Source organism: Mustela nivalis, assembly GCF_964662115.1.
Source record: "Mustela nivalis genome assembly, chromosome: 15".
Classification (NCBI taxonomy): Eukaryota; Metazoa; Chordata; class Mammalia; order Carnivora; family Mustelidae; genus Mustela; species Mustela nivalis.
Genome location: NC_139034.1, coordinates 59,133,244 through 59,147,685, shown reverse-complemented (window position 1 = coordinate 59,147,685; position 14,442 = coordinate 59,133,244). Strand labels below are relative to the sequence as shown.

The 14,442-nt window shown below is 38.1% G+C and overlaps 1 protein-coding gene across 1 annotated transcript in view; it reads left to right on the top strand.

Annotated features, from left to right (window-relative positions):
- Positions 1 to 14,442, top strand: part of MYCBP2 (MYC binding protein 2) — a 267,804-nt gene that overhangs the window by 209,650 nt on the left and 43,712 nt on the right. Inside the window, exons 59-61 of the mRNA XM_082701514.1 lie at positions 116 to 360; positions 2,464 to 2,631; positions 13,347 to 13,504. Coding sequence (XP_082557640.1) covers positions 116 to 360; positions 2,464 to 2,631; positions 13,347 to 13,504 — 571 coding nt within the window. The remainder of the gene's footprint in view (positions 1 to 115; positions 361 to 2,463; positions 2,632 to 13,346; positions 13,505 to 14,442) is intronic.

The following is a 14,442-nucleotide window of genomic DNA, read 5'->3' as shown; positions in this document are numbered from 1 at the left end:
TAAAATTGTTCTGTAAGTATTCAGTAATTTTTATTAGAACTCACAATAGCCAGGCTAAGAAATTTGACATTTGAATCCAAGTAGAAGGAGATCACTGCACAGTTTTCTTTGCCAGGTCAAGCAGTCCAGGAGGAAGCCAGTGCAAGTCAAGACTCCTCGTGCCTTGCCCACCATGGAAGCTCACCAGGTGATTAAAGCAAACGCGCTCTTCCTGCTGTCCCTGAGCAGTGCAGCAGAGCCAAGCATTCTCTGTTACCATCCTGCAAAGCCATTTCAGTCTCATCTTCCCAGCGTGAAAGAGGGCATTTCTGAGGATCTTCCTGTTAAAATGCCTTGTCTCTACCTGCAGACATTAGCTAGGTAATATAACTTGGTGGTTGTTTGTTTTTAATCACTTGGGATTAATAGCCATTGCTGATTAATATCATTCTCTGAATACCCACACTACATTCCTTTTGTGTACAATAAAAGACCTCCAGGAATGTATTTTGTGAGTTGTTTTGACCAATATATGACTGGTAGGGTACACACTTTGTGGTAGTAGGTATTTTTAAAAAACATGTAAACGCTATATCAATTTGTATTATTAGTGCAAAAATGACTTAGAAACTAAGACAATAGCTGTCTTTTAGTTTTTGGAAAGTTGACTTCAGTCTATTAATAGGTGGAAGTACTATAGTGGAAAAAAAATTTGCTATTGAAATCTTTCATTTTTTAAAGTTTCATTCTGTTAGTATTTAAATGTTAGTTAGCTGGGAACCAGCTTTGTTCTAGACCTTGAAGACACCAAGATAAATATAATACATATATGTACATATACATTATATGTACATATATCTTATATGTACATATACATAATATGTATATGTGTGTATATATATATGTACATAATACATAAATATAATACAATTCAGGTGTTCCACACTCTGGTGGGAAGACAGACCAATAAAGGAAACATTTAAAATGTTTTTGTGAGGAGTTCTGTGATAGAAGTATGCATGGAATGCTGTTAGAGCCTGAAGGATGGAGAGTACCTATCTTTCCAAGGAATCAGGAAAGGTTTCCCAAAGGATCTGACATTTTAGCAGTCTTGAGAGATAAATAGGAATCAATCAAGTAGGTGGTAGAGGAAAGCAGTTCCTCACAGAGTAAGGCATGTGCATGAAGACACACATGAAATAGCATTACACATTTAAGGAATCAGAGGCTGGTGAAAGCATTGGCCTTTGGGAGAAAAATAGGAAATGCCCCAGAAGTAGTTACCTAAGCCCACATAATATGGGGCTCTGCAGTCAATACTAAGTTTGGATTTTATCCCACAGGGAGAACAGTTAAGGAATATTAAACAGGGAAATGCATAAACTGATTTGTAGTTATAAGATCATTCTGCTTCAAACATGGAAACCTCATAAAGGGTATAACTGAAGGTGGGGGAAACCTGTTAATAGTATACTATTTTCCTGTATTGGACTTGAGCTGTACAGCCTATACTTCCATACACTGTACACTGGCATTGTAAACAGACTTTAATATACCAAATTCAGACTGCTTTTCAACAGTTGTCAAATGAAGATTTCTGGAAATTGCCTGCAGGAATGGCTCACCAACCAACATTTCCATTTTGATGATGTTGTCCTCTCTGTAGCAGAATTATATAGTTTGGGGTTTTTTTTTAGTTTTCTACTTACTATTTTAATAAAACAAGCAGGAAACAAAATGGAATGTGATACTAAATGCATTTGAGACCAAGATGGAGATCATTAGTATGCCAAATGCAATAAATCTTTAGCTTAAGTCAGACCACTTAGTAGACTTAGGTTAACAACTCTCTGTTCCAGTTCGAAAAGTAAAGAATCAAATTGTAAAACATGTTTTAAAAAATGCCACTGTACCATAATATTGATTTTCTATTTTTAGCCTTCTGGGGAATGGAACCTACACCCACCCAACCCCATGGAACATTTCATGGATCTGATCGTTCTCAAATTTGATTCTTACATATGTTCCTACCAAAAATGGTGACTGTATTTCAATAGCCCATACAAGAAACATGAGCCTGAACCAAGCAATGATGACAGGGAGTCAGAAGAGAGGAAACCTAGTATTCATAGGGCTGAGTGGTCATAACTGGTCATAATTGAGGACTAGACCTACCACAAAACCAAGATACTTTGGCCCAGGCACCTGGATAGTTGGTGGGATCACTCATCAAAACAATAGGGGATAGAGAAGTTCTCAAAATAAAAGAAAAGGATTTCAATTTTGGATTTGAAATATTTGTAGTACCTGGAATAATTATGTATGAAATTGTCACTTTTATTTCCTTCTACTTATATCTATGATTGTTTTAATATTTCACCCTTACAGTTACATGTGCTGCTTTTACTTTTATGAGCGAGATTAAAAATGAAAAGTATCTATGGTGCTGTCATACTTGAAGTCACTGGGTTTGATTTAATGCAGGCATCATCATGAAAACTTTGTGGGCTATCAAGATGACAACCTATTCCAGGATGAAATGAGATACCTACGTTCAACATCTGTACCTGCCCCATACATATCCGTGACACCAGATGCAAGTCCTAATGTATTTGAAGAGCCAGAGAGCAATATGAAGTCTATGCCTCCAAGGTATTTCACTTCTCTCCTCTCTGTTGAATAGCAGTGTTTGGTGGTAGAAGGACTTTGAACTAGAAAAGAATGCTTTAGAAGTTCTTTTGTTATGTCCTTTCATTTCAAGAAGGACATTGAATCTCTGCTAACTATTAGAGCTGTAAGAAAAAGCATACATACATGAATAAGACAAAGTCCTTGATAGCAGAGGCAGACTAGTTGGAGAGAAAAGATCAACTAATGGAAGTAATAATGAAGGACTCTGTTGTATAATACTGTATCATTGAGTGCTGTCGTAAACCAGACTAGAGAAAGGTCAGTTTGAGGCAGTCCTTAAAGAAAGTTCCATGGGAAAATTAGTACCAAAAATAAATCTTGAATTCACTGGACTATTGTATACAGTCTTCTCCCACTAACTTAAGTATGGTAGTAACATCAGTGTAAAGACCTTCTTGAAAACTGAATAAAAGCATGTAAATATAATGCAGAAGGAATTAGGGTACCACCATGACTTTTTGGAGGAGAAACTGCATGATAAAAATGCAAAGATAGTCTAAACAGTGTCAGCTGAGAAGCTTATAAATTTAGTCAGAGATTTTCACTAAGTGTGTGGAGTTGGATTATGTTGGCAATGATTATGGAAAAAAAAAGTTGGATAATAGAAATGTTTTCTAGTAAAAGTCAGTGTGGCTTGTTGGCTAACTGGCTAATGAAAAGGATAAGTTTAGGATCGTGTCAGGATATCAGACATGAGTAACTGCATACACATTATCATTGGAAAGGAAGACATTTGCTGAAGGAAGAAAGAATGCACTTCTTCAGGTATGCCACTGTGTTAATACTATGCTATTATTATTATAAACTACTATAACAGAGTTGAACACAGACAGTAGAATTCATATATCCAAATGAGTGTTTTTCCACTGAAAATACTTGCGACTTCCCCCCGCCCCCGGCTGTGTGGATTATTCATCAGAGTTTTTTTGAGCTGCTTTTAAAATTTTCTCTAAAGAAGAAAGATTTTTAAAAGTTTCTCTGAAGAGTACAGTGTAGTCTTTTATAACTTTGAAGGTAATAAAGTATCTCTATAGATTTTCTTAAAGAGTTAGAAACCATTTTGAGACTAGTTAGTAAATGTGATTCATTGAGTTGTTATTAACCTTTAGGACCAAAATCAAGTAGCATAAACTTTCAGGTAAAGACAATGAAAAGAAGTTTACATATATCTTAGAATATCTTAGAATATTCTGTGTATCATAGACTGGCGTAGTCAAGGTGAAACCCTCTAACATAGAAGCCCTGAACATCATCACTAGTGTCAGAAGAAAGTGGAAGTCTAGGGAATCCTGTTTCCCACAGTTCTATGCTGTGGGAAATATAAATAATTATAACAATGAAAAAAACAGGCATGGAAACAGGACAGTCTAACCTAAGAATAACTGGTATTAGGGCACCTGGGTGGCTCAGTGGGTTAAGCGGCTACCTTCAGCTCAGGTCATGATCTTAGGGTCCTGGGATCAAGTTCCACATTGGGTTCCCTGCTCAGTGAATAGCCTGCTTCTTCCTCTCCCTCTACCCCTTCCTCATGCTCATGCTCTCTCTCAGATAATAAATAAATAAAGTCTTTTTAAAAAAATAATAATATGGGGCATCTGGGTGGCTCAGAGGGTTAAGCCTCTGCCTTGGCCCATGATCCCAGGGTCCTAGGATGGAGCCCCACCTCGGGCTGTCTGCTCAACGGGAAGCCTGCTTCTTTCCCTCTCCCACTCCCCCTGCTTGTGTTCCCTCTCTCAGTGTCTCTCTCCATCAAATAAATAAATTAAATCTTAATAAAGGAGGAATGACTAGTATTTTTAAAGAAGAAAAACCAACCAATATCATTAAAAATATATCTAAAACTATATGAAAAATTCCCCAAATGAATAAGTATTGAATTTCCAAATTAAAAGGAAATTTTTATAGCAGGTGACTATGAGAGATAACAGAATTTAAAATAAAAAAAAAATTTTTTTGGTTAAGTTACTGAAATTCCAAGTAAAAAAACCGTAAGAATTTCTCAAGTATCTGAGCAGTAAAAAAGAAGTCATTTTGCAAAAGGAAAAGTTGATATTGAATTCAGACTTCTGTTGAACAACTTTGAATGAAAGAAAAAAAGTGAAACAATGTCTCCAGTGCTTCAAAAGAAAGAAAATACTACCTTGAAAGTTTTACCTAATCGATCAAACATACTGAAATATAAGAGGTCTTGGGGCGGGGGGGAGTCAAGATGGCAGAGAAGTAGCAGGCTGAGACTACTTCAGCTAGCAGGAGATCAGCTAGATAGCTTATCTAAAGATTGCAAACACCTACAAATCCATCAGCAGATCGAAGAGAAGAAGAACAGCAATTCTAGAAACAGAAAAACAACCACTTTCTGAAAGGTAGGACTGGCGGAGAAGTGAATCCAAAGTGACGGGAAGATAGACCCCAGGGGGAGGGGCCGGCTCCCAGCAAGCAGTGGAGCAACGGAGCATAAAATCAGGACTTTAAAAAGTCTGTTCCGCTGAGGGACGTCGCTCCAGAGACTAAACCGGGGTGAAGCCCTGGCCTCAGGTCCCGCAGGGTCACAGAAAGATCGGGGGTGTCTGAGTGTCGCAGAGCTTATAGGTATTAGAACGGGGAAGCCGGCTACAAAGACAGAGCCAACAGTAAGATCACAGCTCGGGGGTACCTTGAACCGGTCGCAGGCTCGGTGAGCTCGGAGCGCGGCCGTCGGTCAGGCAGACGGGAGTTACTGGGCGCTGTTCTCTGAGGGCGCACTGAGATATGGGGCCCCAGGATCTCGGCTCCTCCGGGCCGGAGACCAGGAGGCCGCCATTTGTATTCCCGTCCTCCGGAACTCTACGGAAAGCGCTCAGGGAACAAAAGCTCCTGAAAGCAAACCCGAGCGGATTACTCAGCCCGGCCCCTGGTAAGAGCGGTGCAATTCCGCTTGGGGCAAAGACACTTGAGAATCACTACACCAGGACCCTCCCCCAGAAGATCAACAAGAAATCCAGCCGTGACCAAGTTCACCTACCAAGGAGTGCAGTTTCAATACCAAGGAGAGCAGCAGAATTCCAGAGGAGGAGAAGGCAAAGCACGGAACTCATGGCTTTCTCCCTATGATTCTTTAGTCTTGTAGTTAATTTAATTGTTTTTTCTTTTTTTATTTTTTTTTTCTTCTTCTGCTAAAAAATTTTGTAACTTTTACCCTTTTCTTTTTTAATGTTTTTAACTAGTTTATCTAATATATATATATATTTTTTCTTTTTTATACTTTTCTTTATTCATTTTCTTTTTTTAATTCTTTTCTTTCTTTCATTTTTTTTTCTTTCTTTCTTCCTGAACCTCTTTTTTTTTTTTAAAGATTTTATTTATTTATTTGACAGAGAGAAATTACAAGTACACCGAGAGGCAGGCAGAGAGAGAGAGAGAGAGAAGGAAGCAGGCTCCCCGCTGAGCAGAGAGCCCGATGCGGGACTCGATCCCAGGACCCTGAGATCATGACCTGAGCCAAAGGCAGCGGCTCAACCCACTGAGCCACCCAGGCGCCCCCCTGAACCTCTTTTTATCACCTTTATCCCCCCTCACGATTTGTGATCTCTTCTGATTTGGTTAAAGCATATTTTCCTGGGGTTGTTGCCACCCTTTTAGTATTTTACTTGCTCCTTCATATACTCTTATCTGGACAAAATGACAAGGCAGAAAAATTCACCACAAAAAAAAAAAAGAACAAGAGGCAGTACCGAAGGCTAGGGACCTAATCAATACAGACATTGGTAATAGGTCAGATCTAGAGTTCAGAATGACAATTCTCAAGGTTCTAGCCGGGCTCAAAAAAGGCATGGAAGATTTTAGAGAAACCCTCTCGGGAGATATAAAAGCCCTTTCTGGAGAAATAAAAGAACTAAAATCTAACCAAGTTGAAATCAAAAAAGCTATTAATGAGGTGCAATCAAAAATGGAGTCTCTCACTGCTAGGATAAATGAGGCAGAAGAAGGAATTAGCGATATAGAAGACCAAATGACAGAGAATAAAGAAGCTGAGCAAAAGAGGGACAAACAGCTACTGGACCACAAGGGGAGAATTCAAGAGATAAGTGACACCATAAGATGAAACAACATTAGAATAATTGGGATTCCAGAAAAAGAAGAAAGAGAGGGGAGCAGAAGGTATACTGGAGAGAATTATTGGGGAGATTTTCCCCAATATGGCAAAGGGAATGAGCATCAAAATTCAGGAGGTTCAGAGAACGCCCCTCAAAATCAATAAGAATAGGCCCACACCTTGTCACCTAATAGTAAAATTTACAAGCCTTAGTCCCAAAGAGAAAATCCTGAAAGCAGCCCAGGAAAAGAAGTCTGTAACATAGAATGGTAAAAATATTAGATTGGCAGCAGACTTATCCACAGAGACCTGGCAGGCCAGAAAGAGCTGGCATGATATATTCAGAGCACTGAATGAGAAAAACATACAGCCAAGAATACTATATCCAGTTAGGCTATCATTGAAAATAGAAGGAGAGATTAAAAGCTTCCAGGACAAACAAAAACTGAAAGAATTTGCAAACACCAAACCAGCTCTACAGGAAATATTGAAAGGGGTCCTCTAAGCAAAGAGAGAGCCTACAAGTGGTAGATCAGTAAGGAACAGAGACCATATACAGTAACAGTCACCTTACAGGCAATACAATGGCACTAAATTCATATCTCTCAATAGTTACCCTGAATGTAATGGGCTAAATGCCCCAATCAAAAGACACAGGGTATCAGAATGGATAAAAAAACAAAACCCATCTATATGTTGCCTCCAAGAAACTCATTTTAAGCCCGAAAATACCTCCAGATTTAAAGTGAGGGTGTGGAAAAGAATTTACCATGCTAATGGACATCAGAAGAAAGCAGGAGTGGCAATCCTTATATCAGATCAATTAGATTTTAAGCCAAAGACTATAATAAGAGATGAGGAAGGACACTATATCATACTCAAAGGGTCTGTCCACCAAGAAGATCTAACAATTTTAAATGTCTATGCCCCCAGTGTGGGAGCAGCCAACTATATAAACCAATTAATAACAAAATCAAAGAAACACATCAACAATAATACAATAATAGTAGGGGACTTTAACACTCCCCTCACAAAATGGACAGATCATCCAAGCAAAAGATCAACAAGGAAATAAAGGCCTTAAATGACACACTGGACCAGATGGACATCACAGATATATTCAGAACATTTCATCCCAAAGCAACAGAATGAACATTCTTCTTTAGTGCACATGGAACATTCTCCAGAATAGATCACATCCTCGGTCCTAAATCAGGACTCAACCGGTATCAAAAGATTGGGATCATTCCCTGCATATTTTCAGACCACAATGCTCTGAAGCTAGAACTCAACCACAAGAGGAAGTTTGAAAAGAACCCAAATACAGGGAGACTAAACAGCATTCTTCTAAAGAATGAATGGGTCAACCAGGAAATTAAAGAAGAATTGAAAAAAATCATGGAAACAAACAATAATGAAAACACAATGATTCAAAATCTGTGGGACACAATAAAGGCAGGCCTGAGAGGAAAATATATAGCGGTACAAGCCTTTCTCAAGAAACAAGAAAGGTCTCAGGTATACACCCTAACCCTACACCTAAAGGAACTGGAGAAAGAGCAAGAAAGAAACCCTAAGCCCAGCAGGAGAAGAGAAATCATAAAGATCAGAGCAGAGATCAATGAAATAGAAACCAAAAATCAATAGAACAAATCAACGAAACTAGGAGCTCGTTCTTTGAAAGAATTAATAAAATTGATAAGCCCCTGGCCATACTTATCAAGAAGAAAAGAGTAAGGACCCAAATAAATAAAATCATGAATGAAAGAGGAGAGATCACAACTAACACCAAAGAAGTACAAACAATTATAAGAACATACTATGAGCAACTCTACACCAACAAATTTGACAATCTGGAAGAAATGGATGCATTCCTAGAAACATATAAATTACCACAACTGAACCAGGAAGAAATAGAAAGCCTGAACAGACCCATAACCAGTAAGGAGATTGAAACAGTCATTAAGAATCTCCAAACAAACAAAAGCCCAGGGCCAGACGGCTTCCTGGGGGAATTCTACCAAACATTTAAAGAAGAGCTAATTCCTATTCTCCTGAAACTGTTCCAGAAAATAGAAATGGAAGGAAAACTTCCAAACTCATTTTATGAGGCCAGCATCACCTTGATCCCAAAACCAGACAAGGATCCAATCAAAAAAGAGAGCTATAGACCAATATCCTTGATGAACACAGATGCGAAAATTCTCACCAAAATACTAGCCAATAGGATCCAACAGTACATTAAAAGGATTATTCACCACGACCAAGTGGGATTTATTCCAGGGCTGCAAGGTTGGTTCAACATCCGCAAATCAGTCAATGTGATACAACACATCAATAAAAGAAAGAACAAGAAGCATATGATACTCTCAATAGATGCTGAAAAAGCATCTGACAAAGTACAGCATCCCTTCCTGATCAAAACTCTTCAAAGTGTAGGGATAGAGGGCACACACCTCAATATCATCAAAGCCATCTATGAAAAACCCACGGCAAATATTCTCAGTGGATAAAAACTGAAGCTTTTCCGCTAAGGTCAGGAACACGGCAGGGATGCCCATTATCACCACTGCTATTCAACATAGTACTAGAAGTCCTAGCCTCAGCAATCAGACAACAAAAGGAAATTAAAGGCATCCAAATCGTCAAAGAAGAAGTCAAACTAACACTCTTCAAAGATGATATACTATATGTGGAAAACCCAAAAGACTCCACTCCAAAACTGCTAGAACTTGTACAGGAATTCAGTAAAGTGTCAGGATATAAAATCAATCCACAGAAATTAGTTGCATTTCTCTACACCAACAACAAGACAGAAGAAAGAGAAATTAAGCAGTCAATACCATTTACAATTGACCCAAAACCATAAGATACCTAGGAATAAACCTAACCAAAGAGGCGCAGAATCTATACTCAGAAAACTATAAAGTACTCATGAAAGAAATTGAGGAAGACACAAAGAAATGGAAAGTGTTCCATGCTCCTGGATTGGAAGAATAAATATTGTGAAAATGTCTATGCTACCTAAAGCAATCTACACATTTAATGCAATTCCTATCAAAGTATCATCCATCTTTTTCAAAGAAATGGAATAAATAATCCTAAAATTTATATGGAACCAGAAAAGACCTCGAGTAGCCAAAGGAATTTTGAAAAAGAAAGCCAAAGTTGGTGGCATCACAATTCCAGACTTCAAGCTCTATTACAAAGCTGTCATCATCAAGACAGCATGGAACTGGCACAAAAACAGACACACAGAACAATGGAACAGAATAGAAAGCCCAAAAATAGACCCTCAACTCTATGGTCAACTAATCTTCGACAAAGCAGGAAAGAATGTCCAATGGAAAATAGACAGCCTCTTCAATAAATGGTGTTGGGAAAATTGGACAGCCACATGCAGAAAAATGAAATTGGACCATTTCCTTACACCACACACGAAAATAGACTCAAAATGGATGAAGGACCTCAATGTGAGAAAGGACTCCATCAAAATCTTTGAGGAGAACACAGGCAGCAACCTCTTCGACCTCAACTGCAGCAACATCTTCCTAGGAACATCGCCAAATGCAAGGGAAGCAGGGGCAAAAATGAACTATTGGGATTTCATCAAGATCAAAAGCTTTTGCACAGAAAGGAAAGAGTTAATAAAACCAAAAGACAACTGACAGAATGGGAGAAGGTATTTGCAAACGACGTATCCGATAAAGGGCTAGTGTCCAAAATCTATAAAGAACTTAGCAAACTCAACACCCAAAGAACAAATAATCCACTCAAGAAATGGGCAGAGGACATGAACAGACATTTCTGCAAAGAAGACATCCAGATGGCCAACAGACACATGAAAAAGTGCTCCATATCACTTGGCATCAGGGAAATACGAATCAAAACCACAATGAGATATCACCTCACACCAGTCAGAATGGCTAAAATTAACAAGTCAGGAAATGACAGATGCTGGCGAGGATGCGGAGAACGGGGAACCCTCCTACACTGTTGGTGGGAATGCACGCTGGTGCAACCTCTCTGGAAAACAACATGGAGGTTCCTCAAAATGTTGGAAATAGAACTACCCTAGGACCCAGCAATAGCACTACTGGGTATTTACCCTAAAGATACAAACGTAGTGATCCGAAGGGGCACATGCACCCGAATGTTTATAGCAGCAATGTCCACAATAGCCAAACTATGGAAAGAACCTAGATGTCCATCAACAGTTGAATGGATAAAGAAGAAGTGGTATATATACACAATGGAATACTCTGCAGCCATCAAAAGAAATGAAATCTTGCCATTTGCTACAGCGTGGATGGAACTAGAGCGTATCATGCTTAGCGAAATAAGTCAAGCAGAGAAAGACAACTGTCATATGATCTTCCTGATATGAGGAAGTGTGATGCAACATGGGGGCTTAAGGGTGTAGGAGAAGAATATATGAAACAAGATGGGATTGGGAGGGAGACAAACCATAAGTGACTCTTAATCTCACAAAACAAACAGGGTTGCTGGGGGGAGGGGGGTTGAGAGAAGGAGGGTGGGGTTATGGACACTGGGGAGGGAATGTGCTTTAGTGAGTGCTGTGAAATGTGTAAACTGGGCGATTCACAGACCTATACCCCTGGGGATAAAAATATATTATATGTTTATAAAAAATAAAAAATAAATTTTTTTTAAAAAAGGGTCTTGGGAATCTTAGAACTAAATTATGGATTAATCAAATAAATGCATGAAAAGCACATTTAAAAGATTATATACTTTACACATAAGAGTAATTTTCATAAAGTCCTAAATAAAAGAAACTATGACTCAAGTGTTTTATATTCAGCCAGGTTGAGACATCCCAAGCATATAGTAATTCAGGGAATAGAGCATCTTTGAGCTATTCTTTAAAAAGTCTTGACAAACTCAAGCTATTACAAAAGATAATGAATAATGATTCCATTAAATCAGTGGGGAGTAAAAGGGTGGTTTTACCTTGCAGGTGACACCGGCAGTATTTGAAAACATCCTTGTTTGCCATAACTAGGCTAGTTTAGTCAGCATCCCAGTGTGGAGAGGTGAGGAATGTTACTAATCAAACTACAGTAGTACAAGACAGCCCCCCACAACAGGGAGTAATCTGATGGAAAGTAGCCAAGGTTGTGGTGGTTATCTTTGAATTTTTTCTTTTTTTACAAGCATAACCATTTTTATGAGAATGAGTCATTTTCTTTTTAGGTTGTATAGCAGTTCGGGTTTTGTTTTGTTTTTCAAGTTGATAAACTTCCTCTGAAAGCACAACAGAGGTCTTGAGTTTTGTAGTAAAACCATTTATAAAGTGAATTAAATTAGTTCTGTTAAATTAAATTAGACTCTCTTCTCTGGTCATTCTGGAACCTGTTGGCCCAAGCTGACATCCAGGCACTTTTACCACCCTGGGTTATATGAGGTATTTACAGCCTGTTCAAATGAGAATGTCTATACCCTTAGAGAGGTGGTGAGTACAGAAAACATCAGGGAGGTAACTAGTTTCTAGAAAACGTATAAGCATGAATGACAGACATAAGAGTTCAAACCTGGCTTGAATGATGAAAAGAAATCCAGAACTCACAGTGAGCAAAATTTCCCTATTTGGAATGAGGTAACAGGAAAAAAAAAAAAAAAAAAAAAACAAAAACCCACCTGAAAGAATAAGCTGTCTTAGAGAGGAAGTAAGGAAAGGTATTTCTCTTTTTTATGAAAAGCTTCAGTATTATATTAGTATAATATATTATTATATTAGTAACTTTTCAAGTATTTTTTAATGTTGCTATAGTAAATAGAAAAATTGTTAGTTTACTTAAACTGAGTTCTTCCAGAATGTCAGTATACTGTAACTCTACACCAAAAATCAGTTTGTTACCTTTCATTATACTTAGTATGGCCATGTTCTAGAAGGGGTTGTGGGCAGCACTTCCCAAGAATGAGAAATGTAATAGAAAACTCAGGCACAGAAAGAACCTTGAATTGTTTCACTTTCCAATTTGTTATGTATGTACATATCTATTTTCTTTCTTTTCTGTGCTCTTACGAATTTATCTGTCTAGGTTTCTTGAATATCGTGACATAACTTCCACCAGAATGCTTTTGATTTTGAAAGGAGTTTAGAACATTGAATACCTTTTCTTCTTTTTCATTTAAAAATGCAAAGTAGGAGCACCTGGGTGGCTCAGTGGGTTAAAGCCTTTGCCTTTAGCTCAGGTCATGATCCCAGGGTCCTAGGATCGAGTCCCGCATCGGGCTCTCTGCTCAGCGGGGAGCCTACTTCCCCATCTCTCTCTGCCTGCCTCTTTGCCTACTTGTGATTTCTGTCGAATAAATAAATAAAATATTTTTTAAAAAATGCAAAGTAGATTTAAGAAAACCAGAAGTTTTGGGACACAGGTTCTGAAATCAATCAAGATGTTAGTGCATTTGGAAAGATCAAATTGTGAGTTAAAGAGCGCTTGTCAAGTTGGCTTTGAATTTGTGTTTTTCCACGAGATATAAGTTCATATATTTGACTATACTACTATAAATTAAATATAATTTCACTTTATTCACTTCTTCTCCTAAGTTTTTATCGGGCATTCTGTTCTTTCTGCAGTTTGGAAACTAGCCCCATAACCGACACTGATCTTGCAAAGAGAACTGTCTTCCAAAGATCATACTCAGTTGTTGCTTCTGAATATGATAAACAACACTCCATCTTACCTGCACGAGTGAAAGCCATTCCTAGAAGAAGAGTTAACAGTGGAGACACTGGTGAGTATAAAGATAAAAAGGAAGATTGTGTAGTCCAAATGGTTTTATTTGCAGATATTTTTTAAAATCTAGTTTTTTAAAGGAAATGGATTAATTTTACATTGTGTTGACATTCCTTTTATGAGACACACCCAACAGTATGCCTGTCTAAATTTTGCATCTCAGTTGGAAGAGACCTAGAGAGCATCCAGTGATAATTCAAGAATAAATTGACCTTTAAAATCTTACCTTTTAGGGACATCTGGGTGGCTCAGTGGGTTAAAGCCTCTGCCTTCGGTTCTGGTCATGATCCCAGTGTCCTGGGATTGAGCCCCACATCAGGCTGTCTGCTCAGCGGGGAGCCTGCTTCCCTTCCTCTCTCTCTGTCTGCCTCTCTGCCTACTTGTAATCTCTCTGTGTCAAATAAATAAATAAATAATCTTTAAAATAAAGTGAAATAAAATAAAATAAAATCTTACCTGTTAGTTTCTAAGTCACATGTTGCCACCATTATTCCTTTTACTAAGTTCCAGTGAACTAGTGGTTCCCGTGACTTACTTTCACAATTATTCTCATTCCCAATAGACGCTTCTAACTCTATAGAGCTTCTATAGTGGAGCTACTTCCGCTCTGAATAGATAATGTGGGGATACAAGTAGCTCTTAGTCATCGAAAAAGTTAAATAATCTGTACTAGTTAGTATCAGTAGCCTCGAATTAGAGCTGCTTGATTCTGTGTCAGGAATAAAGAAAGAAATCCAAGAGAAAAGGATAATACGGTGATTTATCAGGTAGCCCACTTAAATGAAGATTTAATCTAGTATTTATACATAGGTAATTATATATCTTATATAGATTCCATTTAGGGAAAAAAAAATACAACATTTAGCTTTTAAGAGTGTTTTAGAAACCATGAACTTAAAATTCAGCCCTGGATTCAAAATTCAGTTTGATAACTCA